This window comes from Mus caroli, unplaced genomic scaffold (genome assembly GCF_978045245.1).
Source record: "Mus caroli unplaced genomic scaffold, Mus_caroli_1 scaffold_14, whole genome shotgun sequence".
Lineage (NCBI taxonomy): Eukaryota > Metazoa > Chordata > Mammalia > Rodentia > Muridae > Mus > Mus caroli.
Window position 1 is genome coordinate 60,650,779 of NW_028227269.1, and position 24,537 is coordinate 60,675,315.

The window sequence follows — 24,537 nt, forward strand, 5'->3', positions numbered from 1 at the left end:
CATGTGTATTTAGGCTAGCCTCAAACTCACAGTACTCATGAATATTTCTAATGATAGACATGCCGTGTTTACCACCATGCTTCATTTTTCTCTGTTTTGTCCCCATCTTCACCCTTGGCTATGTTTGATACATGACTATAATTGCTCTTTATAATATTTCACTTTGTAGCCTTCATAATGAAAATCTGAATGGGCTCATGCATAATATTTACCATTCCAGAGAACTTTTTTTAAATCATATTTATTTATTTATTTATTTATTTATTTTTATTAGGTATTTTCTTCATTTACATTTCCAATGCTATCCCGAAAGTCCCCCATTACTCTCCCCCCTCACTCCCCTCCCCTGCACTCCTAATTCTTGACCCTGGCATTCTCCTGTACTGAGGCATATAAAGTTTGCAAGACCAATGGGTCTCTCCTTCCAATGATGGCTGACTAGGCCATCATCTTATTCATATGCTGCTAGAAACACGAGCTGGGGGAGGGGGGGTACTGGTTAGTTCATATTGTTGTTCCACCTATAGGGTTGCAGATTCCTTTAGCTCCTTGGGTACTGTCTCTAGCTCCTCCATTGGGGGCCCTGTGATTCATCCAATAGCTGACTGTGAGCTTCCACTTCTGTGTTTGCTAGCTCCTGGCATAGCCTCACAAGAGACAGCTATATCTGGGTCCTTTCAGCAAACTCTTGCTAGTGTATGCAATGGTGTCAGCGTTTGGAGGCTGATTATGGGATGGATCCCAAGATATGGCAGTCTCTATATGGTCCATCCTTTCGTCTCAGCTCCAAACTTTGTCTCTGTAACTCCTTCCAGGATGTTTTGTTCCCAATTCTAAGAAGGGGCAAGCCGGGCGTGGTGGCGCACGCCTTTAATCCCAGCACTCGGGAGGCAGAGGCAGGCGGATTTCTGAGTTCGAGGCCAGCCTGGTCTACAAAGTGAGTGCCAGGACAGCCAGGGCTACACAGAGAAACCCTGTCTCGAAAAACCAAAAAAAAAAAAAAAAAAAAAAAAAAAGAAGGGGCAAAGTTTCCACATTTTAAACTTTGTTATTCTTGAGTTTCATGTGTTTTGCAGATTGTATCTTGTATCTTGCGCGGCGTTCTAAGTTTCTGGGCTAATATCCACTTATCAGTGACTACATATCATGTGAGTTCTTTTGTGATTGGGTTACCTCACTCAGGATGATGCCTCCAGGTCCATCAATTTGCCTAGGAATTTCATAAATTCATTCTTTTTAATAGCTGAGTAGTACTCCATTGTGTAAATGTACCACATTTTCTGTATCCATTCCTCTGTTGAGGGACATCTGGGTTCTTTCCAGCTTCTGGCTATTATAAATAAGGCTTCTATGAACATGGTGGAGCATGTGTCCTTTTTACAAGTTGGAACATCTTCTGGATATATGTCCAGGAGATGTATTGCTGGATCCTCCGGTAGTACTATGTCCAATTGTCTGAGGAACCGCCAGACTGATTTCTAGAGTGGTTGTACAAGTTTGCAATCCCACCAACAATGGAGGAGTGTTCCACTTTCTCCACATCCTTGCCAGCATCTGCTGTCACCTGAATTTTTGATCTTAGCCATTCTGACTGGTGTGAGGTGGAAACTCAGGGTTATTTTGATTTGCATTTCCCTGATGTTGAACATTTTTTCAGGTGCTTCTTAGCCATTTGGTATTCCTCAGGTGACAGTGAAACTTATAGAGGAGAAAGTGGGGAAAAGCCTCGAAGATATGGGCACAGGGGAAAAATTCCTAAATAGAACAGCAATGGCTTGTGCTGTAAGATCCAGAATAGACAAATGGGACCTCATAAAATTGCAAAGCTTCTGTAAGGCAAAAGACATTGTCAATAAGACAAAAAGGCCACCAACAGATTGGGAAAGGATCTTTACCAATCCTAAATAAGATAGGGGACTAATATACAATATATACAAAGAGCTCCAGAAGCTGGACCCCAGAAAATCAAATATCCCCATTAAAAATGGGGCTGAGAGCTAAACTGAGAACTCTTAAAACACGTGTGCAGCTGCCGTTTCAAACAACTTTTACACACTCTCCAGTTTTTCTCTTGCTTATTATTATTTCTTTTGGGTCTATAATTCGCTTAAGCATTTGACAAAATTCAGAAATGGTGGTGATAAAATTCTGTCAGGATTTGTTTTCTAATAATATATTTTACTACCTTTCACGTCTAAAGTATTGTTCTACTTAGTACAATTTTATTTGTTGACTGATGTTTTTCACCTACAATGATTTGAAATCACTTCCTATTCTTATCTGCACTGTTTCTGCTAAGAAGAATACAGACTCAGCTAACTCTTTTTTTTCTTGCTAGAATATTCTGCCACATTCTGAATCTTACTTGTTTTGGCCCTTATTCTGACTTTGTCCCCTTTGCCTACAATTTTTAGTAGATCCTATCAGATATGCACAGAATGAGCACAAAATTTAAGAGGTTAAAAGCCTAAATCTTACCTCCAGGCTTCTTTCACCAACTGATAATAGTGAGTACTGAGTTTCTGTTTCCTGTATCTCAGAACAAATATTGAATAGACACATGTAATGAAGGAAAAACAACAGATGCTTTCATAAGAAATATTTCTCAGCAAGGGGAATCTGGCCATTGTAGAGAAAAGATTTTGAAGTTCAACTGTAGCCATACACAAAGGTTTGGGATTTTATAGATAATTTTTATAGTGCTTGTTGTTATAATGCATGCTGTTATCAGTCAGCCCTTCCCTGGAGTTTTTCAACCTTCCTCTTTGCCAATAGGTTTCTTTCATATGATAATTTCACAACTTTTACCTGCGGATTTGTAGGCATCACTAAGACTGTCTTTGCTTACTCCTAGAGTATACTGTTTAACTATTATCCCTGGTATCCATCTTGTTAGGATCTTTATAATTGACTTCTTTCTGATAATGTAAGGGGATCTTTCCATTTCAGCAAGTCTGTCATTATATCCTGCTAAGTCAGTTGGCTTTGTAAGACAAAGTCACATATCATAGATATTAGTAGACAGGAAAATTTATTTAGCATATGGCAGAAAACTTTGATTAAAGTTGGCTAAATGGGGAGATCCTAGTTTACCAGTTCAGTCCTTAAAGTACTTTCTTCAAAAGGAAGATCAACCACAAAACACATGAACAAAAAGCAAGAGGGTGGTAGAGCATCCTGGGAAGATGAAGACAAGATAATTTTGGGGTATCACTAGCTATCCAACTTAGACACATTTTGAGCTCCAGGTCAATAAGAGATCCTGTCTCAAAACAAACAAACAAACAAATAAGCAAAAATAAATCCATAAAATAAAAAACAAGAAGTACACCCTTTCTGAGGAATATCACCCAAGGCTGATCTCTGACCAATACACACAATTGTACACAGGTGCATGTTTACCTAGACACATGTACATATAAATACAGCATCCCTCCCATACACACACCTGCTTTATTAGGAAAAGAATTACTTTTGATTGTTTTATATACCTAATTGCTCACAAGTGAAAATAGGGAACAATGAACAAGCCAGCCTTCAATAAACATAATATTTCATGAATTGCTGTGAAAATATATTTAAAAAATTCAGAGTTCAGCACTTTCACAAATCATGAGTTTTATAGGGTATAACTGAAAAGTGGCTGATGTTATGCTTATTTTATATTATAATACACAAAATTTCAAGTACATTGTGAGACAAATGATGACATAGTTGGTCAGTAAAGGTTTATTGCTAATATATTGAAGATTATGGGAAAAGGAGCTCACACACAGGCATATCTGAAATTGCCTAGGAAGGGCTTGGGTTCTGCTTGAAATATCCACGATGGTGGACTCACAGTCAAGGAAGAATGAGCATCACATGAGAGGACTGAGCGCCTATAGTTCTGTGCACAAACATGAGGTAGAAGAAGGGCTATCAAGTGCTAAGCAGTTACACAGTACCTCCAGTAGATTTCAAGTCAGTATCTTTCCAGGAATACCTATGACTTCTATTTGATAAAACACTCTTCTGCTGAAGGTGCCTGAGGGACATTTCTGCAGAATGTAATAAGATGTGAATTGGAAGAATTCTATTACCAACAGAAATATCAGCCTGGGGCCATATGGCAATTAAGTGCTTAAGCCTGAAAAAAAAAAAAAGATGTTTAATTTTATATATTTCTTCTGAAAGTATTTAAAAACTAAAATGGAAATATCAAAGTGAGTGTTATTTGGTAATGTAGACATTAATATTATCCCATGTTGTTCTTACTGGTGTCAGTTAAAGCCTTACCCCTCTGTGGGTGACTGTACCAAATGGTTTGACTCAGTCTTTTTTTTTTTTTTTTTGAACTACTTGACTCATGAAATCATTATTTCAAATTGTCTAACATTTAGAAGAGTAGGAAAAGAAAGAAAGCTAAATTGCAAATATTTAGCATTTAAGCTAAGGCAATTAAAATATCTACTTTATTTCATGTGGTATAATCATAGCATTTGATACTGCTACATTGATAAATAAATAATTGTAAATACAACACATATTGGTAAAACTCTGGGACAAATTCCTTTTACTGAAAGAAATTTAATGAAGTGTAAATGTAAAGTACTTTGAAATTGCATCTTAGTCCATTCAGAATTGCTAAGATCCAAAAATGAATGATGAGAAATACTGGTATGCATCCTGAAAGAGGTAATACTTAGTGCTAGTGGGAGTGCCACTGCAGCTACTGTGGAAGTCAGTGAGGAAATTTCTATAAAGCTGAATACACATTACCCAGTTATATCATTCTTGGACCTATTCTCAAAGCATTCTGTATGACTACAGAGATAGATGTTCATTGTGTTCACTGCTGCCCTATTTATAATATCTAGAGATAGAAACATACTAGCTGTTCATCCTTGCAGGCATAGATAATGAAAATGGGTGTGTGATACATGTAATATCACTTAAGAAATATGAAATATCAAAATATGCAGGTAAAGTGAAGCTGGAATCACTTATCATTAGTGAAGACCAGAAAGTCAAATAATGTGTGTTCTCTTATTTGTGATGGTAAGCTTTAAATATTCAGATGTGGTTGCTTCATCTGATTTCTTTTTAAATAAGAAAAAAATGAAGTTTTTAACTTTCACGAGAAAAATGCATGACTTGTCCTTACAAGTTAAGAGGCTTTTTATTATTTAAAAAGATAAGTTAAATTAGCTTTTATGAAAGATACTGTTCATAAAATGTTGTTCATATTTCTTTTTAAGATATGACTTTTTATGACACTCTCTCCATTGTCAATAAAATTTCCCAAATGTTTTGTGGTACAAAAATTGACCCTTTTATAGGCTTAGTATTTCATTTGAAGCAACAGAGAATTATATTGATTCTTGAGTTAGATAGGCTATAAATATATGTTTGTTTTCATGTACAAAAAGAGAGATGAACTAGAAATGAAGAAATGACTATAACACACATATTCATGCTCATACATATCATATATAATCGTATACTATGTACATATATACTATGTATATATAATACATATATATGTATTATATATACATGAATATAATACACACACACACACACACATATATATATATATATATATATATATATATATATAGAGAGAGAGAGAGAGAGAGAGAGAGAGGTCAATTAGAGTTGTCAGTATGAGAGCAATATCTATAGGACTGATTACTATAAATGATCCAATTCATAGTAAAGTAAACAGGACACAATATTAAGAATGTGGTTTTCATTTGTGGCTAAATTAAAATTCAATAAATTTAAAAGTTGAATTTCTCCATTATTGTTGCCATATTTCAAAGTTTTAAAAATAATACAGGCACAAATAAGCAAATGAAAAAATAATAACAATGTTTAAAACATGTTTATTAACTGTGTCATAGAAGCACACACACACATATAAGCCATACTTTATTCTGGAACCTGTTTTGGCCACTGCTGATATAAAATCTGTATAATATCAAAATCATTGTTTCATAGGAAAGGAAAAGGTTAATATAGGCATATGATAAAAATCGATCTTGATCAGTTGGCAGACTCAAGCTACTCTATTTTAGTGATATAATCATAAGGAGAGAAAGAGAGAATACCATATGCTCATATACACACTCTGATATAATTTTTTTCTGTGTTGCCAGTCCTTCCTCAACACTTCTTCCTCTTAACAGATATAGTACAAAATATTTAGTAATAGTGTTGGTAGAAATGGTTCTGTTCACAATTTATTGCTTGTGCCATATTCACAAATGTTTTCATGTTTACTAGATTAAAAACAAGGCAAAAAAAATTATACAAAAAAGAAAATTTTATCTGAGCCAAATTTGGAGAAAAAAACCAATTGTGTTTAAACTGATGAATACAGGCTTATGTGAAGAAGTTCTTCCATTTGTATGCACAGAACTTTGGATTGTGTACAGAGTCATAGGCATAAAATATAGAAAATACATGATATCCTCTGGGTTCTGTTAAAATGCATGCAGGTATTTCTGGTGTTACATGCTACAAATATTGCTGAATCCTTCCACGCTGCATAAAATCACACAAAGAATTTAATGTTCTTATAGAAAATGCCTTTAAGAAACTCAATCCTTTTTGTCATTTACCCTTAAAAAATCCAGCACATTCCTAAACTTGAGATACATAATCAGGCAAATTTCTATGAATTCAAATTCAGCTTGGTCATCAGCATGAGTTCCAGAACTGGTGGGGGTATGCAAAGAGAAATCTTGTTTCAAAAATAAAAGCCAATCATTAAAAAAAATGAAATTATTTAAAAAAATTAAAAGCCAACACCCTCTTAGGCACCAAGAAAAGAACTGAAGTATTTATGAACATATCCGTGCTACAGCTCTTGCTGCCCTGATTGTCTGGATATCTTTGCAAAGAAAATGAAAATGAGACAAAGTAGAGAAGGAAAGTTAGGGTGAGTTAAGACAAAGGTTATGATAAGGAAGTCACAAGTGGGGACAGAGGGAGTGACCTGGGGGGAGAGGGGGAAAGTGGACTGGGAAACTGAGTTGGGAGGAGAGGAGAACCTGAACTGGTCCTCGGTGAGGAAAAAGAACTGAAACCCTGAGGGCCAGCAGGAAGAATAGAAACAGGCAACATCAGGAGATAGGAGGTTGGGGGACCCTCCAGAATGCACCAAAGACCTGGGAGTTGAGAGACTCTCAGGGCTCAAAAGGAGAGACCTTAAATGAAATGTTCAAGAGTAGGGAGAGATAACTCCACCTCGGGGGTTGCCATCCCACAGTCAAAACTCTGACCCATAATTGTTCCTGTCTGAAAGGACTGCAGGGATGGAAATGGAAAGATACTAAGAAAAAGAAGGTCGAGCCACAGGCACAAAATATGATCCAACTCAAGGGGAGGTCCCATGCCTGACACTATTACTGAGGCCATGGAGCACTCACAAAAAGGGATCTATCATTACTGCCTTCTGAAAGACCCAACAAGCAGCAGAAACAATCAGATGCAGATATTTGAACCCAACCAATGGACAGAAGCTTCTGACCCCTATTGTATTAGGGAAGGCTGAAAGAAAATGAGAAGAGTGACCCTGTAAGAGGACCAGGAGTCTCAAGTAATCTGGAACCCCAAGATCTCTCTAAACTTGACCAACAACAAGACAGCATACACTAGCTGATATGAGCCCCCCAACACACATATAGTAGAGGATTGCTAGGTCTGTATTCATTCAGAGATGATGCACCTAACCCTCAAGAGACTGGAGGTCCCTGAGAGTTTAGAGGTCAGGTGGGGAGGGCTTTAGGGGTGGGAACATCCACGTTGAGATGAGAGTGAGCTTGGGAGGTGGTATGGGATGGGGAATATTCAGAGGGTGGACAGAGCAGGGGGAGGTAGAATACAATAAATAAATAAATAAATAAATAAATAAATAAATAAATAAATAAATAAATAAATGAATAAATAGATAGATAGATAGATAGATAGATAGATAGATAGATAGATAGATAGATAGATAGATATTCAGATAAGAAAAGTGGAAACACGAAGAAGCATGAAAGGAAACACAGCTTATATTATTGGTGAAGAATGCTACTAGTCAGTTATGGTTAATTAGCAGAAGAGATGTTGTTGTTGCTGTTGTTTTTAATATATAAATGATCTAACTTTGGTCGTTAGTTGTTATGGTAACCTGCATTACATTAGGAATGTGTTTGTGTATGTGTGTATTGTGTCTGTGTCTGTGTGTGTAGAGGGGTGTTGCAACAGATCTGGATTTTTCAGCATTCATTTACCATCCATAGTAGAAAATTGTACAATACAAGCACAAAATTTATCGTTTTCTGGTTGTTGAAATATGAGCAGTGAATATGCCCAACAACCTAAAAATTACATATAAAAAATTGCAGTTTCAAAAGTGTCACAGCAGGAATAAGAGCTTATTTTCCCCAATGAGGTGACAGGCAGCAGCAAAGACTCTTTTTTATTTAATTGATGACAAATTGTGAAATGTTTTGATGTATGAAATATTAGTTCATCATATTCCTTAACAGCTTTCCATTATGGATATTGTGAGGGCTATTCTTGGTTGTCAACTTGACTGCAACTGAAATTAACTAAAGCACAAATGGCTGGGTACACTATGACCAAGGCAACTCTTTAAATATGGGGAATGCCAGGGTCAGGGAGTGGGAGTGGGTGGGTTGGTGAGCAGGGGGAGGGGAGAGGAGATAGAGGGAGAAGGTTTTCAGAGGGGAAACCAGGAAAAAGGATAACATTTGAAATTTAAATAAAGAAAATATCTAATAAAAAAAAGAAAGCATTCACACTTTGGTCTTCCTTCTTTTTGAGCTTCTGGTGGTTCCTCAGAAAAGTGGACATAATACTAACTGAGCACCCAGCAATACCACCCCAGGTCATATACCCAAAAGATTTTCTAACATATAACAAGGACACATGCTCCACTATGTTCATAGCAGCCATATTTATAATAGCCAGAAGCTGGGAAGAACCCAGATGTCCTTCAGCAGAGGAATGGATACAGAAAATGTAGTACATTTACACAATGGTGTACTACTCAGCTATTAAAACAATGAATTCATGAAATTCTTAGGCAAATGGATGGAACTAGAAAGTATCATCCTGAATGTGGAAACCCAATCACAAATTAACACACATGCTATGCACACACTGATGTGTGGGTATTAACCTCAAAACTCCGAATACCCAAGATACAGTCCACAGACCACATGTCCAGTTTTTTTCAGGTAGCTCCTGAGTGATTTCCAGAGTGGTTGTACCAGCTTGCAATCCCATCAACAATCTCCACATCCGCACCAGCATCTGTTGTAACCGAGTTTAGAAGACAGAACAAAATACTAACAGGAGGAAATACAGAGACAAATTGTGGAGCAGAGATGGAAGGAAAGGCCATCCAGAGACTGCCCCACCTGAGGATCCATCCCATATACAGTCACCAAACACAGACACTATTGTGGTTCTTTTGGATCTTTGGACTGTAGTATCCTTATCCTGTACTTTATGGCTAACCTATACTTGTAAGTAAATACATACTATGCATATCCTTTTTGGGATGGGTTACCTCACTCAGGAACATATTTTCTAGTTGCATCCATTTGCTTGCCAAATTCATGATGTCATTGCTTTTAATAGTGGAGTAGTATTCCATTGCATAAATGAACCACATTATCTTTATCCAATTTTCATTTGAGGGATGTCTAGGATGTTTCCAGTTTATGATTATTATCAATAAAGCTGCGATGAATAGGATATCTAAATTTCGCAGGAACTAGAAAATATTATCCTGAGTGAGGTAACCCAGACCCCAAAGGTCATGCATGATATGTACTCACTGATAAGTGGATATAAGCCATAAAATATAGGATACCCAGGCTACACTTTACAGACTCAAAGAAGCTAAACAAGAAGGAAGACACAAGTGAGGATGCTCAAATCTCACTTAAAAGGAGGAATAAAATAATTATGGAAGTCAGACGGAGTGAGGGACCTGGGTGAGAGAGGAGGGGGAGGGTAAAAATGGGAAGCAGGAATAGGTGTAAAGGAGACAGGAATGAAGACCAGAGGGCCAGGACAATGAATGGAAATATGTAGCTGCATGGGGTGGAGGGCTGAGGATACTAGAAAGTTCCAGAGACCTGGGATGTGGGAGGCTCCCAGAACCTTAGTTGAAATGCCCAATAGTGAGGATATAGAAGTTGAAGAGACGATCTCCAATAGTTAGACAGAGCCCTAATGGAGGGATGGGAACCCCAACCCACCTCAAAAATTTCCACCCAAAATTGTTCCTATCTAAAAGAAATGCAGAGACAAAAATGAAGCAGAAACTGAAGGAATGACCAGTGACCAGGACAAATTGGGATCCATCCTGTGAGAGGGCACCAAACCTAGACACTATTAGTGGTTCTATGTTTTACTTGCAGACAGGAGCCTAACATGACTGTCCTATTAGAGTTTCTATCAGCAGTTGACTGAGACAGATGCAGATACTCACAGATAAGCATTGGATCGAAGTAGGGAATGCTGATGGAAAAGTTAGGGGAAGGATACACTAAATCTAATAGAAGAGAAAGTGGGACTAGCCTAGAATTCATTGGTACAGAAGACAAATTCCTCAACAGAACACTAGTAACTCAGCACTAAGATTAACAATTAATAAATGGGACCTCGTGGAACTGAAATCTTCTGTAAGAGTGAGGACACTGTCAATAGAACAAAAAAAAAAAAACAACAACCCACAGATTGGGAAAATATCTTCTCCCACCCTATGTCTGATAGCGATCTAATATCCAAAATATATAAAGAACTCAAGAAGTTAGACAGCAACAACCCAAATAATACAGTTTTTTAAAAATGGGGTAGAGAATTAAACAGAGCATTCTCAACAGAAGTATCTAATGGCTGAGAAACACTTAAAGAAATGTTCAGTGTCCTAAGACATCAGGGAAACGCAAATCAAAATGACTATGAGATTTCACTTTACATCTCTCTGGTGTTTTTAAACAGATGGTCTTATGTTTAGGAATGATCATAGACTTAATGATTTTCTTAGCCATTTTTGGGCTACATGCTTTACCGTAACACAGTCCATTAAACAACAAGCATGAATTTGTTCATAGTTCTAGAAGCTGAGAAAATCATTAGCAAGGTGCTGGCAGACTTTTTGCACGGTGCAAAGTTGCATTTGTTTTCCAAAACACCTGAGAATGACAACTATCAACAGACTACACTTCCCAGAGCACTCCACATTAGTTGTCATACATCATATGGCCTCTTGATATTTATATTTACTTTTGTCACATAGTAAAATGCATTTCAGTTCATGCTATGTCTTTATGTGTCTAGTTAGCCTATTTATTTTATTACTGAATTGTATGAATTGTATAATGTTTCCGGTTGCTTATCCAGCAAGCAGTTGGAAAATGAATTATTTTCCCATACTGGTATAAAATGCATTAATATTTTCATTTCTCTGTTTCTGCTGTAGCTAAACTTTTTATTTTGAACTATTCTTATTTGTTTAGCTGAAAATGTTAAGCTTTTGTAAGGTAGTAGTTTTGATATATCACATAATACTACTCAAAAATGATTTAAAATAAAAGCTGAGCAAAGTAAAATAGAAAATAGATGCTCTTACTGTGTCCAATTAATTTCAAAAATAAATGATGTACTAATAGAATATTATTCTAGGAAGTTATTTATTTTAACATTTCCAGGATATCTTTTATGGCATAATTTAAATGTTGATCTGATTTTATTAATTGGCCTGAGAAATGCACCTTCTATTGGAACATAGAAGACTCTGTTTTAATTTGGATTTGATGAAATTAATATAAATCAATATATTTAAAAGAATAATCCATTATCTATATAATTATCACAATTGGATGTGTAATCAAAATGAATTTATATTATCCAAAATAGTAAAAAAAAAAAAGTGAAATAAATAAATAGTGAAGAATAGGCTTTTAGAATTTTATAGAAAAGAAATATCCCTAATGATGCCTTATATTTGACATGCTCTTTCAAAGATATTTCAGATATAAATAAGAGCTCTTAGATTTACTGTAGCATATCAAAATATGCAAATATAAAATACTTTTAAAATTCCAGAGACAACTTCTGAAGATGAAAGGGATGGAGACTCACTTGTAGTTGAAATTTAACTTGTAAGTGAAATCACTGTGCCTGTTATCTTGAAATGCAGTTAACAAATTTAATAAAAATAGTCAAGTAACTGTATTTAATTTAAATTTGTCTCTAAATATACTGTTATATGTTTTCTGTGAGGGTTTTATTGTCTGGATAAATCTCTTAGTGTGTATGTGGAAGGAAAAAATACTCTGTAGATTGCCCAGGAGGAAAGAGGACTTCTACACAGAAGCAATTGATACTTTGTTTCTGAGTCTTCCAAATATATTAATGTAGCATAAAGCTTCTAAATTTGATACTGCCTTAGCAGAGAGATTAATCAGTTGTTCGGTACAGCATATGTTCTTATAGCCTCTCTGCAGCAAAGGGCTATAGCAATAATCCCAGGTTTTTTAAACTCATGCTTCTTCTCTACCCACAGAACTCATGCTAAACATTTATCAACCAACCTCGCCATATGTCAGCTTTTCAAACTTTCTGCCAACTTAATGTCTGCCTCCTTGGTTATTGTAAAAGTTTTGACGTTTCATTATTGTTTTGCTTCTCAATTTACAAAGAGAAAAGTCATAGTCACTTCATCTGTGACTTTCCTTCAGTTCTATGAAGAACACTAAAAACTATTCAATCTGACCTAGGACTTTTGATGCAGCGATTATTAAAGGAATAGACTAGTTAAGTCTAAGAGAAAGCATGGCCTGGGAGGTAATGGTTGCTGTTGTTAATTTCATCTACTGTTATTATTTTGTCTTTGTTTTACTTTCCCAAGCATAGAAAGTGATGATGTGAAAAAGATAAAGTAAATCTGTGGCGTCTGATGCTATTTAAGAGCTTCCCAAATGATGGTACCCCTAGACACTCCAGAATTTGATTAAAACATAAGTGAACCGCAGTGTACATATAACAACAAAATAATTTATTTAAGTACATACCTCCACATTTGCCTCTGTAAACACAACTTAGCTACTTATGCTATTGAATTATTTGCTGTCTTTAATATTTCCATAATAACCTTCCATGGACCCCCCTCCCGAAGTTATCTCTAGATTTTTAAGTCTATTTTTCTTTTTCATTTTTTGTTTTTTGTTTTTGTTTTTGTTTTGTTTTTCAAGACAGGGTTTCTCTGTATAGCCCTGGCTGTCCTGGAACTCACTTTGTAGACCAGGCTGGCCTCGAACTCAGAAATCCACCTGTCTCTGCCTCCTGAGTGCTGGGATTAAAGGGGTGTGCCACCACACTCATCTTTAAATCTATTTTTAATCTAATGTGTTGCTTAGTTTTTGCCCCTCTAAGGTTTATTTCCAAAATTAACTAATTTATCCTAGATGGGTTTGTTTAAGTGGATTTTTCTTGGCTTCTTGTTTTAGTTTGGCAGCCAAGATTCTGTGTCAAAAGACACCATTCCTCGCTATATAGGAGATTGTAATTGCATTTTATAGCCATCTTTTTTGGCATTAGCATCCTTGTCTACACCTTCTAGACCAACCCTGGCATTTTCTGCTGCTAATATAGAAATCGATAAAATAGCACTCAAAATATATCCATTTATTAAACACTTTAGTTAGGAAAAAGCATCATGTGGGTCTGACCTTCTTGTTTGACTTTTCTACCATAGTTTACATGATTATAAGAGAAGGAGTGTGCCTTTTTTATCCCCTAAATGACTGAACCTATAACCATGAAAGAACAGATAAAGTGATTTCAAAGACATCAGATTTATTAATAATGCTAAACCTTCCAAGTAGCATTTAATGACATAACATTTGTGCATATTCAATGGGCACAAATTGGCACATTTAGTGCAACTATGATTTGATGATACAGAGTATGAAGACATGTCTAGCGACAGTTTACACATATTGCCCAGTGCCCTACCCCAGAAAGGTAAGCATAATCTTTAACACAGAAAACAAATGTTTTTAGATTTTGTATATTCTACTTCGACAATATATACATTTATTAAATACTCAATCACACAAATTGATTAAGGAAGATGACCTTTAAAATGTTTCAAATTAAATCTGCAGATATACTGCATAATTTCAACATGTCTTTGTCTAGTGAAAAATAGTCCTACAAAACACAATATAGTCTAATACATATGTCAATTGAATTACTATACAGTGATTTCCATATTTATTCTCTTGTTCTTCATCATGACTTGCCATCATATAAATCTTAGGTCACATCATTTTCCACAGCAGTCATTTAAACAATAAATTCATTCAATCTCTTATGCTATAATTTCTTTGAATAAAGTTCTTCTACTGATATACTGACATTTTTTGTTAGGAATTATGTTGTATAATGTAATATGTTTGTTCTCTCAAAAATGTTTACTCTAATGATAAATGTTTACTTCATATTATTTAATTAAGAAAAAACTGCCCCTCAGGTGTGCTTAGGCCCTTACGTTTTAGTTAATTTCTGATGTAGTCAAGCTGACAACCAAATATATTCAGCTCATTTTCTAAGGTAGAAGCTTCCTGTGTCAACACAAGAGTTACCTTTTTGCTCATTTCTTTTCCAAATTAGTTTGGAAGATATCATATCCAGTTAAGAGAACTATGACCCTGTTCTTCCACATTAATTAGACAAACTGATCACAATGATTGTAATGCATTTTTCTGTGTTTGATAGTTCAAATAGTTTAAAGTACTTATAATTGAACTTGGTCACTAATATAATTGTGAAAACATTAGAGAGTAATCTTTAATTTAATTTACACCTCAAGTTTAATGAAAAACTTTATAAGGGTTCCTTTGGATTTTTCTTCATTTATTTTTGTTCAATTTTAGATAGACTTTTTGGTATAATTTCTTAAATGCATACTGTATTCATATTTCCATTTACCTTTTTCTGCCCCTCTAAACTCTTCTTATATCTCCCACAACGCTTCTCAAATTCATGACCCTTACTTCCTTAATTGTAATTGTTATTCATAAACACACATGCCTGCCTATGTGCACACACACATTTAGTGTTGTTTATATTGTTTATATGTTCATATGTCTAAGGGTGATGGACAACACTATAGGCATTTGTGATTCTTCTTCTCATAGCAGCCATTTATTGCCACGAACTCTGGTCGAGTCAGATTGACAGGCTGAGAGGCCTAAAAGCTACTCACAAGGCAAAGAGTTTCACGGAAACTCACCTCCTGGAGTCTGGCGTCCTCTCTAACCCATACATTAATATTCCATTCCCGCGTTAGTCTGGTGCATGGATCCACGAGCTCTCTTTTAGTATTATCCTAAATTATCCTAAATTATTTAGTATTTAGTATAAGTGCCTTCTAAGATTGAATTCTGACATAGCCAAGCCTTCACCAGTGTTCCAATGTCCTAGAAAGTACTTGAGCTGACCATGGGATTAGAATTCAGGAAGAATGTTCCTATTCAGTGACATTCAAAATTGCCTCTGATATTACACTATCACTTTGAATAAAAGCTAGGTCACTGCCCTACACAGGAATTTACCATCTTCTAGGAAGCAGGAAGTTTGAGACCTAAACAGGAACCAGAATAGATAGAACTATAGATCGCTGAGTTACACCCATATACACACACGTATTTACAATGGCCTAAGGGGAAGGTGGACTATACAATAGACTAAAATAGGAACTATGGCAAGGGCACGAAGTCCTTGACCCTGGTTTCTAAGATTAAGTGAATCTTAGGTGGAGCTCTTGTTGATCCCAGTTGTTAACAATGAATTCTATCCCAGGTGGTTCCTGTTAGACCTTCTGTGTTTGCATTCCTGTTATATGTAAGAATCCAGTAACCTCTTTGTACCTTGCTGGTGTGTCACCCAACTTCCTTATTTTCTTCCGTATAAAAAGTTTGATGCTAGATTTGACAAAACACATTCATATTCTACACAACTTCTCCTGTGTGCATCTGTCTGTCTTCTCATCCAACTCTTTGCCCACCTGCGACTAGAGACCCGTTCCACGCAGACAAAGGGGCCCAGAGGGTCTGTGGCAATTTATTTCTTGTAGTTCTTCATTTAGGAATTAGATCCTATGAGGTCTCTACCAATTAAGTTTGCATGTCAAATGTTGCCATCACTGTTCAGGACTTGGGCACTCAAAAATTGTTGATATTTCATTGGTCATTATGAAAGATATGTTCTCACTGCAGAAATATTAGTTCTGGACTATTAAAATATTTTTATTACTTTTGCATGATGTTTTCTGAGATTCAGTGTAAGACTCACGTTGTAAATATGTCAGTTGAAAGTAGAAACAGTCAATGGTTTCCTGAATTTTGAACACTTTTAATTCTCTGTAATGATCTCAATTGGCTATAGGGAGAAGTTTTTTAATAAGCTAGGGCAACACTCCTCAGTGGGTAAAAGATACATTCTTTTGATAGAGATACAAATTATTCAAGCATCAGAAAGTGGATGGAGAAGGTTCTATTCTAGGCTCCATGAGCTAAAATAAATTTTTATTGGCTATTTAATTTATTTACATTTCAAATGTTATCCCCTTTCCAGGTTTCCACACTGCAAATTCCCCTATCCCATCCCCCCCTACTCATTGCTTCTATGAGGGAGCTTAACCACCCACCAAGCCATCCCCTCCTGCCTCACCACCCTTGCATTTCCCTACACTGGGGCATTGATCCTTCATAGGACCAAGGACCTCTCTTCTCATTGATGCCAGGCAATGCCATCCTATGCTACATATGTAGCTGGATCCAAGGTTCTCTCCGTGTGTATTCTTTATTGGTAGTTTAGTCCCTGGGAACTCTAGGGGTTTGGTTGATATTGTTGTTCTCCCAATGGAGTTAAAAACCCCTTCACCTCCTTCCGTCCTTCACCTAACTCCTCCATTGGTGTTCTCATGCTCAGTCTGATGGTTGGCTGTGAGCATCTTCATCTGTATTGGTCAGGCTCTGGAACAGCCTCTCAGGAGACAGGTATATCAGGCTCATGTCAGCAAGCAACTCTTGGCAACTGTAATACTGTCTGGGTTTGATTCTGCATATGAGATAGATCCCTAGCTAGGGCAGTCTCTAGATGGCCTTTCCTTCACTCTCTGCTCCACTTTTTGTCCCTGTATTCCCTTTAGACAGGAGCAATTCTGGGTTAAAATTTTGGAGAAATAAATTTTTTGCCATGTATTTATTTATTTATTTATTTATACTCCAGATTTTATTCCTCACCCCCTAATCCACCCTTTAACTAGTCCACATCCCATACCTCCTCCCTAATGCCTGTCTCCACTAGGATGTGCCCACCCCCCACCCCCACCTAACCAAACCTCTAAACTCCCTGGTGCCTCCAGTCTGGTGAGCATTAGGTGCATCTTCTTTGACTGAGCCCAGACCCTGCAGTCTTCTGCTATATATGTGTTGGGGGCTTCATATCAGCTGGTGTATGCTGCCTGTTTGTGTTTCAGTGTTTGAGTGATCTCAGCGATCCAGGTTAATTGAGACTTCTGGTCCTCCTACGGGTCACCCTCACCCTCAGCTTCTTCCAGCCTTTCTGTAAATCAACCACAGGAGTAAGTAGCTTCTGTCCATTGGTTGGGTGCAAATATCTCCATCTGACTCTTTAAGCTATTCGTTGGGTCTTCTGGAGTGTGATCATAAGTCCCTTTTTGTGAGTGCTCCATAACCTCAGTAATAGTGTCAGGCCTTGGGATCTCCCCTTAGCTGGATCCCACTTTGAGCCTTCTTTTTGTCACCATCCTCTCCATTTCCATCTCTGCAGTTCTCTCAGACAGGAACAATTATGGGTCATAGTTATGACTGTGGAATGGCAACCCCCTCCCTCATTTGATGCCCTGTCTTCCTGTTGGAGGTACTCTAAAAATTTCCTCTCTCTAATTTTGGGGATTTTATCTAAGGTGCCTCCCTTTGAGTCCTGAGAGTCTCTCAACTCCCAGGTCTCTGGTGCATTCTGTAGGGTCCCCTCAACATCCTACTTCCGGAGATTGCATGCTTCCATTCCACAAGTGAGTACTCAGACATGTTCATTGGTATTCTACCCACAATAGCTAGGAAATGGAAACAACCAAGCAGCTTTCAGCCTGTGGATAAAATGAACATGTAATAGATAAAATAGAATTACGTTCTGGTGTAAATGAAAAGGAACTAATAAAAGTTCAGGTATATGCATGGAACTAGGAAATATTGAGTGAGGTAATCCAAACCAGAAAGACAAATGCTGTACTTTCCTTCTTATTTGTAGAGTAAATTCCAAATCCACAATGAATATAGAACCTGGGATAATTGGAACTCAGAAATAAAGAAATGAGGAAGACTAGGACACATGTCCTATCACAAGTGAATGGAGAGGGAGCTTTTTCTTGGGATGAGGAGAAAAGTAACCAGACATCAAGGAAGGATGGAGGATAAATAAAAATATACATGTTTGAGAAGGCATTAGATAAATGCAATTTTAATATTTACTTAAAATTCATGTATAATGTAAATTAATGGATGTGTATATAAATGCATTTCATAGTTTGGGTTCCTTCTAAGGGTCATAGGCTATCAAAATCCTAATACAGGGCAAGAGAAATCTTCCTTCAAATTATTTTTCAGTGAAGTCCGAAAGACTTCAAGAACTATATAGACTCTTGGCATTGAAATTGGCTGCCTCCCATAACCTGAAGGTAATACCCAATAGCTGAAGTCACCACACACTTAGGTCACAGGACTTGTGATAATTGAGCTGGTATTTACCTGGATGCCTTATTTCTGAAGACAGTTTCTCATAGTATCTGAAGGTGCTATTCAAGCTGCCAAAGGAAAAAACAATCAAAAGCCCTACCTACCTATAACGTCAATGAACTATAACAGTGTCTAGCCAGCCAACAGCCCCTGTGATGCAATAGGGTCTTTTACATATTGGGCATAAGTAATCGTTCTCTAACTAGACCTAAGGGCCGCTCGACTGAGCGGAAATTCATGCTTGGTAGTATAAATCCACCCAATCTCTGTGGCTAGTGAGATCATGGTCTATTCCTGTAAGTATTCAGTTATTATAATTTATTATCAGGAAATAAACCAATGTTAAATTATATATATATTAAAAAAAAGAATGTGCTTTATCTGACAGAATTATTACACCATTTGTTCTTAATTTCAAACATTCATGCCCTCCCCCCAATTCTCTTCAAGTTTCAGTCATGAGCAGGCATTGAGTTCAGATGCGATAACATGGTCTCCCAGAAAGAAAATTACACGTACCTAAAAATCCAATGCCATTAGTATAGAAACACAAAAGCCTTTAGTCCTACTCATTGAATCTTTTGTACTTTTGAGCATATAGCTTCATGATCTGCAAGAAACTGAGAGCCACTTCACAGAACAGTGAAGCCCCAATGTTTAGGAGCACACATAGCCTCGAGTGTGCACCAAAGCTGCTGGGTCCTTCCTTTGGAAGAAAGGACTGTGTGTCACGCATACGAGTGGTAGTGTCCGTGACATTTCATTCTATACCTATGGAACCTTTGATTATACATGTTTCATAAAATGAAAAGATGAATTTGTTGCAGAGTACATGTTCCATTTTTATAGCATGAGAACAGTACAGTCAACCATTTATTCTGTAGTTGTATTGAAGATTCAGAATCCCCACCATGTATGTAGGAACAGCCAGCATTTGATCTCCTCCGTGACTCACAGGACTCACAGTCATCATTATCTCTGTTCTTCTGTTTTGTGAATATTTTATCTATTACCTGGTCCTCTTTCAGTGCCATTGGCCTGAGGTGAAGACTTTAGCTCATGGCGACGGGCAGGAGCCTGTACTGAAAGCCATGTTTCTGGCTGACACTCACTTACTTGGGGAGGTAAGAGGCCACTGGCTGGACAAATTAAGAAGGGAGTGGCAAATGGAGAGAGCTTTTCAGACAGCTCTGTGGTTGCTGCAACCAGAAGTCGCCTTCATTTTGGGAGACATCTTTGATGAAGGGAAGTGGAGCTCTGACCAGGCCTGGGCAGACGACGTGCAGAGGTTTCAGAGGATGTTCAGACATGACAGCCAAGTGCAGCTGAAGGTGGTCATTGGCAATCATAATGTTGGCTTCCACTATCAGATGAGTAAATACAGAATAAAGCGATTTGAGAAAGTGTTCGGCTCTGAAAGACTGCTCTCTCTGAAAGGAGTTAATTTTGTCATGATCAACAGTGTTGCAATGGAAGGGGATGGTTGTATCATAGACTCTGAAGAGGAAGCTGAACTCAGAGAGATCTCTCTTAAACTGAATTGCTCCCAAGAGGTGCCGGGATTCAGCCAATGTGACCGTGAGCAGCGGCTCCCCTTGTCTGCTCCTGTGTTGCTACAGCACTATCCGCTCTACAGGGCCAGCGATGCTAACTGTTCAGGTGAAGATGCAGCTCCCCCAGAGGAAAGGAACGTCCCCTTTGAAGAGAAATATGATGTTCTTTCTCAGGAGGCCTCACAAAAGCTGTTGTTGTGGCATCTGCCCTCGCCTTTTCTGTGTGGCTGGAAATGGTGCAGGTTGCACATGAGGAGATGAAGAACCGGTGACTGTTGCGTATAGTAATATGAGTTAAATTATATTTTAAATTGTACTTTTTATTCTGATTCTTTAAGATTCTGGTGAATGTTGTAAACATACTGATCTGTCTAAAGCATTTGTCACATTGATGACACATTACAGGACTTGTCTCCATTGATGATATAGACATAGAACTTGTTATAATTGATGATTTGTCTACAGGACTTGACACCATTGATGATCGATCTGTTTACAGGACCATCCATCAACAGTGATGATACACCTACAAGATTTTTCATCATTGCCTATTTAGTTTGTTATGATAAATATGTGAGTAGTCATACCCACAATTATGAACTTGATTTCTTAACAAACACATTGCTTGTCAAGTTTCCTGCTGTAAAATAAAATATATTGCCTTTCTATTCTTCTAGTCTATATTTGTTTTAAAATGTTACTAAAATGATTCTCACAGGTAATTGTGGTAATAATGAGCATGTTTCTTGCAAGTAGGTCTATAAAATTTATAAGAATTCTTCTGGTATAATGGATTGCTTCCTCACTGTGTATGCTATTATTCAAGACAGTATGGAATAAAATCAGTGTCAATTCATGATGCCACTGATACCACTTCTTTCTTTCTTTCTTTCTTTCTTTCTTTCTTTCTTTCTTTCTTTCTTTCTTTCTTTCTTTCTTTCTTTCTTTCTTTCTATTTTTTCCAAATCGGGGTTTCTCTGTTTAGTCCTGGCTCTCCTGGAACTCATTCTGTAGAACAGTCTGGCCTCAAACTTAGAAATCTGCCTGCCTCAGCCTCCCAAGTGCTGTGATTAGATATTGTGCTACCACTGTCTGGCGATACTTCTTCTTTCTTTACTGAGAAAAATACACTATTTGGATCCTATGACTTTCTTTTTTTTTTTGTTTGTTTTTTTTTTTTTTGTTTTGTTTTTTTTTTTTTGTTTTGTTTTTTTGGTTTTTCGAGACAGGGTTTCTCTGTGTAGCCTTGGCTGTCCTGGCACTCACTTTGTAGACCAGGCTGGCCTCGAACTCAGAAATCCGCCTGACTCTGCCTCCCGAGTGCTGGGATTAAAGGCGTGCGCCACCACGCCCGGCCCAAATGATTATTTATTATTATATCTAAGTACACTGTAGCTGTCTTCAGATACACCAGAAGAGGGCATCAGATCTCATTACAGATGGTTGTGAGCCACCATGTGGTTGCTGGGATTTGAACTTCGGACCTTCAGAAGAGCAGTTGGTGCTCTTAACCACTGAGCCATCTCTCCAGCTTAACCACTGAGCCATCTCTCCAGCTGACTTTCATGTACATGATGAGTAAGATATATACTTAGATAGATAGATAGATAGATAGATAGATAGATAGATACATACATACATACATACATACATACATACATTTTCATATCTTAGGTTTTGATGCTATAAGGTCATGCTATATACTATATGACTCCATCCTAGAAAGCAATTTCTTCAAGGAACTATTAAAAATTGCAAACTGATGATAAAATCCTAGTTTCAGATGTTTACTTTGATGCCCAAATAATCAATTAATCTTCTTGTAGTTGATATATGTAGGTGCAATCCAAATGGAAGTGCAATTAAGAATTCTTTTCTTCTGTACCTGGTGATAAACACCATTGATACTCACATGGAGGAGGTAGAGATATTTGCACCTCTGAGACTGTTAGGTCAGTTTAGTCTACATAGCTAGTTCTAGCACATTTAGAGTTACACAATATGATCTCTTCAAAAACGAACACAGAAAAAGTTATTGAAGAATTTCTCTTTTTTTTAACTTTTTTTAATTTTTGTTTTGTTTTGTTTTGTTTTGTTTTGTTTTGTTTTGTTTTTCAAGACGGGATATCTCTGTGTAGCCCTGGCTGTCCTGAAAATCATTTTGTAGACCAGGCTGGCCTCATACTCAGAAATCTGCCTGCCTCTCCCTCCCAAGTGCTGGGATTAAAGGTGTGAGCCACCATGCCAGGCTCTTTATTCCAAATGTTATTCCAAAAGTCCCCTATACCCTCCCCTCACCCAGCTCCCCAACACACCCACTTCTTCTTCTTGGTCCTGGCCTTCCCCTGTAATGGGGCATATGAAGTTTGCAAGACCAAGGGGCATCTCTTTCCAATGATAGCCGACTAGGCCATCTTCTGATACATATGCAGCTAGAGACACGAGCTAGTTAGTTCATATTGTTGTTCCTCCTATAGGGTTAAAGACCCCTTCAGCTCCTTGGGTACTTTCTCTAGCACCTCTATTGGGGGTCCTGTGTTCCATGCAATAGATGACTGTGAGTATCCACTTCTGTACTTGCCAGGCACTGGCATAGCCTCACAAGAGACAGCTATATCAGGGACCTGTCAGCAAAATCTTGTTGGCATAGGTAATAGAGTCTGTGTTTGGTGGCTGATTTGGGGATGGATCCCCGGGTGGGCAGTCTCTGGATGGTCGTTCCTTCTGTCTCAGCACCAAACTTTGACTCTGTAACTCCTTCCATGGGTATTTTGTTCCCTATTCTAAGGCAGAATGAAGACACTTTGGTCTTCCTTTTTCTTGATTTTCTTGTGTTATGCAAATTGTATCTTGGGTATTATAAGATTTGGGGAATTTCTCCTTGGATTAAAATCACTACACATTTCTGACATTGAATGCTTTTCTAAAATTTTATTTAAGCATAGATAACTTATTCACTATAAGGAACCATAGAGTGATGGCTATTTAATTAATTAAAAAAATGTTCCGTTTAGACTATGTAGAACTAAGGATTAAATCTGGGACCACAAATTCAAAGAAAAATGATATGCTGCTATAGAAATATTCATTTTTTTCTAGAAAAAATATAGAGATTCACAAAGGACAGTAAAAGTACTTCAGTCGTCCTTCTGACACTCAGATAAGAAAATGATATTCATTTAAAAAGGAACTTCAAGTTCTATATTTCACATACCAGGTATCAGTATATATCAAACTGAGTGATATCTTTTCAGAAACCCAGCACCAAGTGCATGAATTATATATTATATATTTGTTATAGAATCAATATAATTCAATGTCCTGGATAAATGTCAAAATAAAACTTTTAAAAATTCATTTTTAAAATGTTTGTTAAAAAATTAGATGATAAATGCATCATCTATATTTGATATCAAATTTCATGTTCTGGGGATATAAACAGATAATTCATGCATTTTCTTCAATTACAATATAAGGTTTGATGCATTACTTTACTAATTTTATTTGACATAAAGAGTCTCTTTAATTATTTACATAGGCTTATTATGAAATATGGGATGAGTAATGTAATGAGTCACCAGATTACATGAGCAGTGATTAGCTACAATTACTGTGTTAGGCACAACCAGTGAATAAGAAATATGAATTTAAATATTCAATCTATTCCTTCATTTTCCCCGAGAGAAAAGTGCTTTATTGCATGAACACACATATTGCATGGGACAGCACATTTAAGCGAAGGTTTGGTAAGGATAAGAAGTCAAATATATTTGTGGCATGAAACCTTAGAAATTTTAAGATGAATAGATCTGAACCACAATATACACATAATACTTGAATGCTTTGTTTTACTGTTTATTGCTGGAAGATTCTACTTTTATTCAGGAAAACCTCTAAATCCACATAGATTTTGAATTTTGAAGGTTAACTTATAAAGAAGAAAGTAAAAGACTGCAGAAGTATTCAAAAACTTTCAATTATGATCCCGTGAAATATTATTTTATAGTGTAGAATTAGAATTATTGTGTATTACTTTTTTGCTTTCAGATGCCCAATACTTACATTTTAGTAATATATTATTTAAGAATGCTCATGAATCGCTACTGTTATTTGTGATAATACTTGCTATCAAAGTGTTT

At 36.9% G+C, this 24,537-nt stretch overlaps 1 protein-coding gene across 1 annotated transcript in view; it reads left to right on the forward strand.

The window, feature by feature from the left end:
* The window catches only part of LOC110306529 (uncharacterized), a 30,304-nt gene extending 9,645 nt beyond the window's left edge, over positions 1–20,659 (forward strand). Inside the window, exons 3-4 of the mRNA XM_085830099.1 lie at positions 18,076–18,124; positions 19,803–20,659. Of these exons, the coding sequence (XP_085686225.1) occupies positions 18,076–18,124; positions 19,803–20,659 (906 nt within the window). The remainder of the gene's footprint in view (positions 1–18,075; positions 18,125–19,802) is intronic.
* Positions 20,660–24,537: the final 3,878 nt, after the last annotated feature.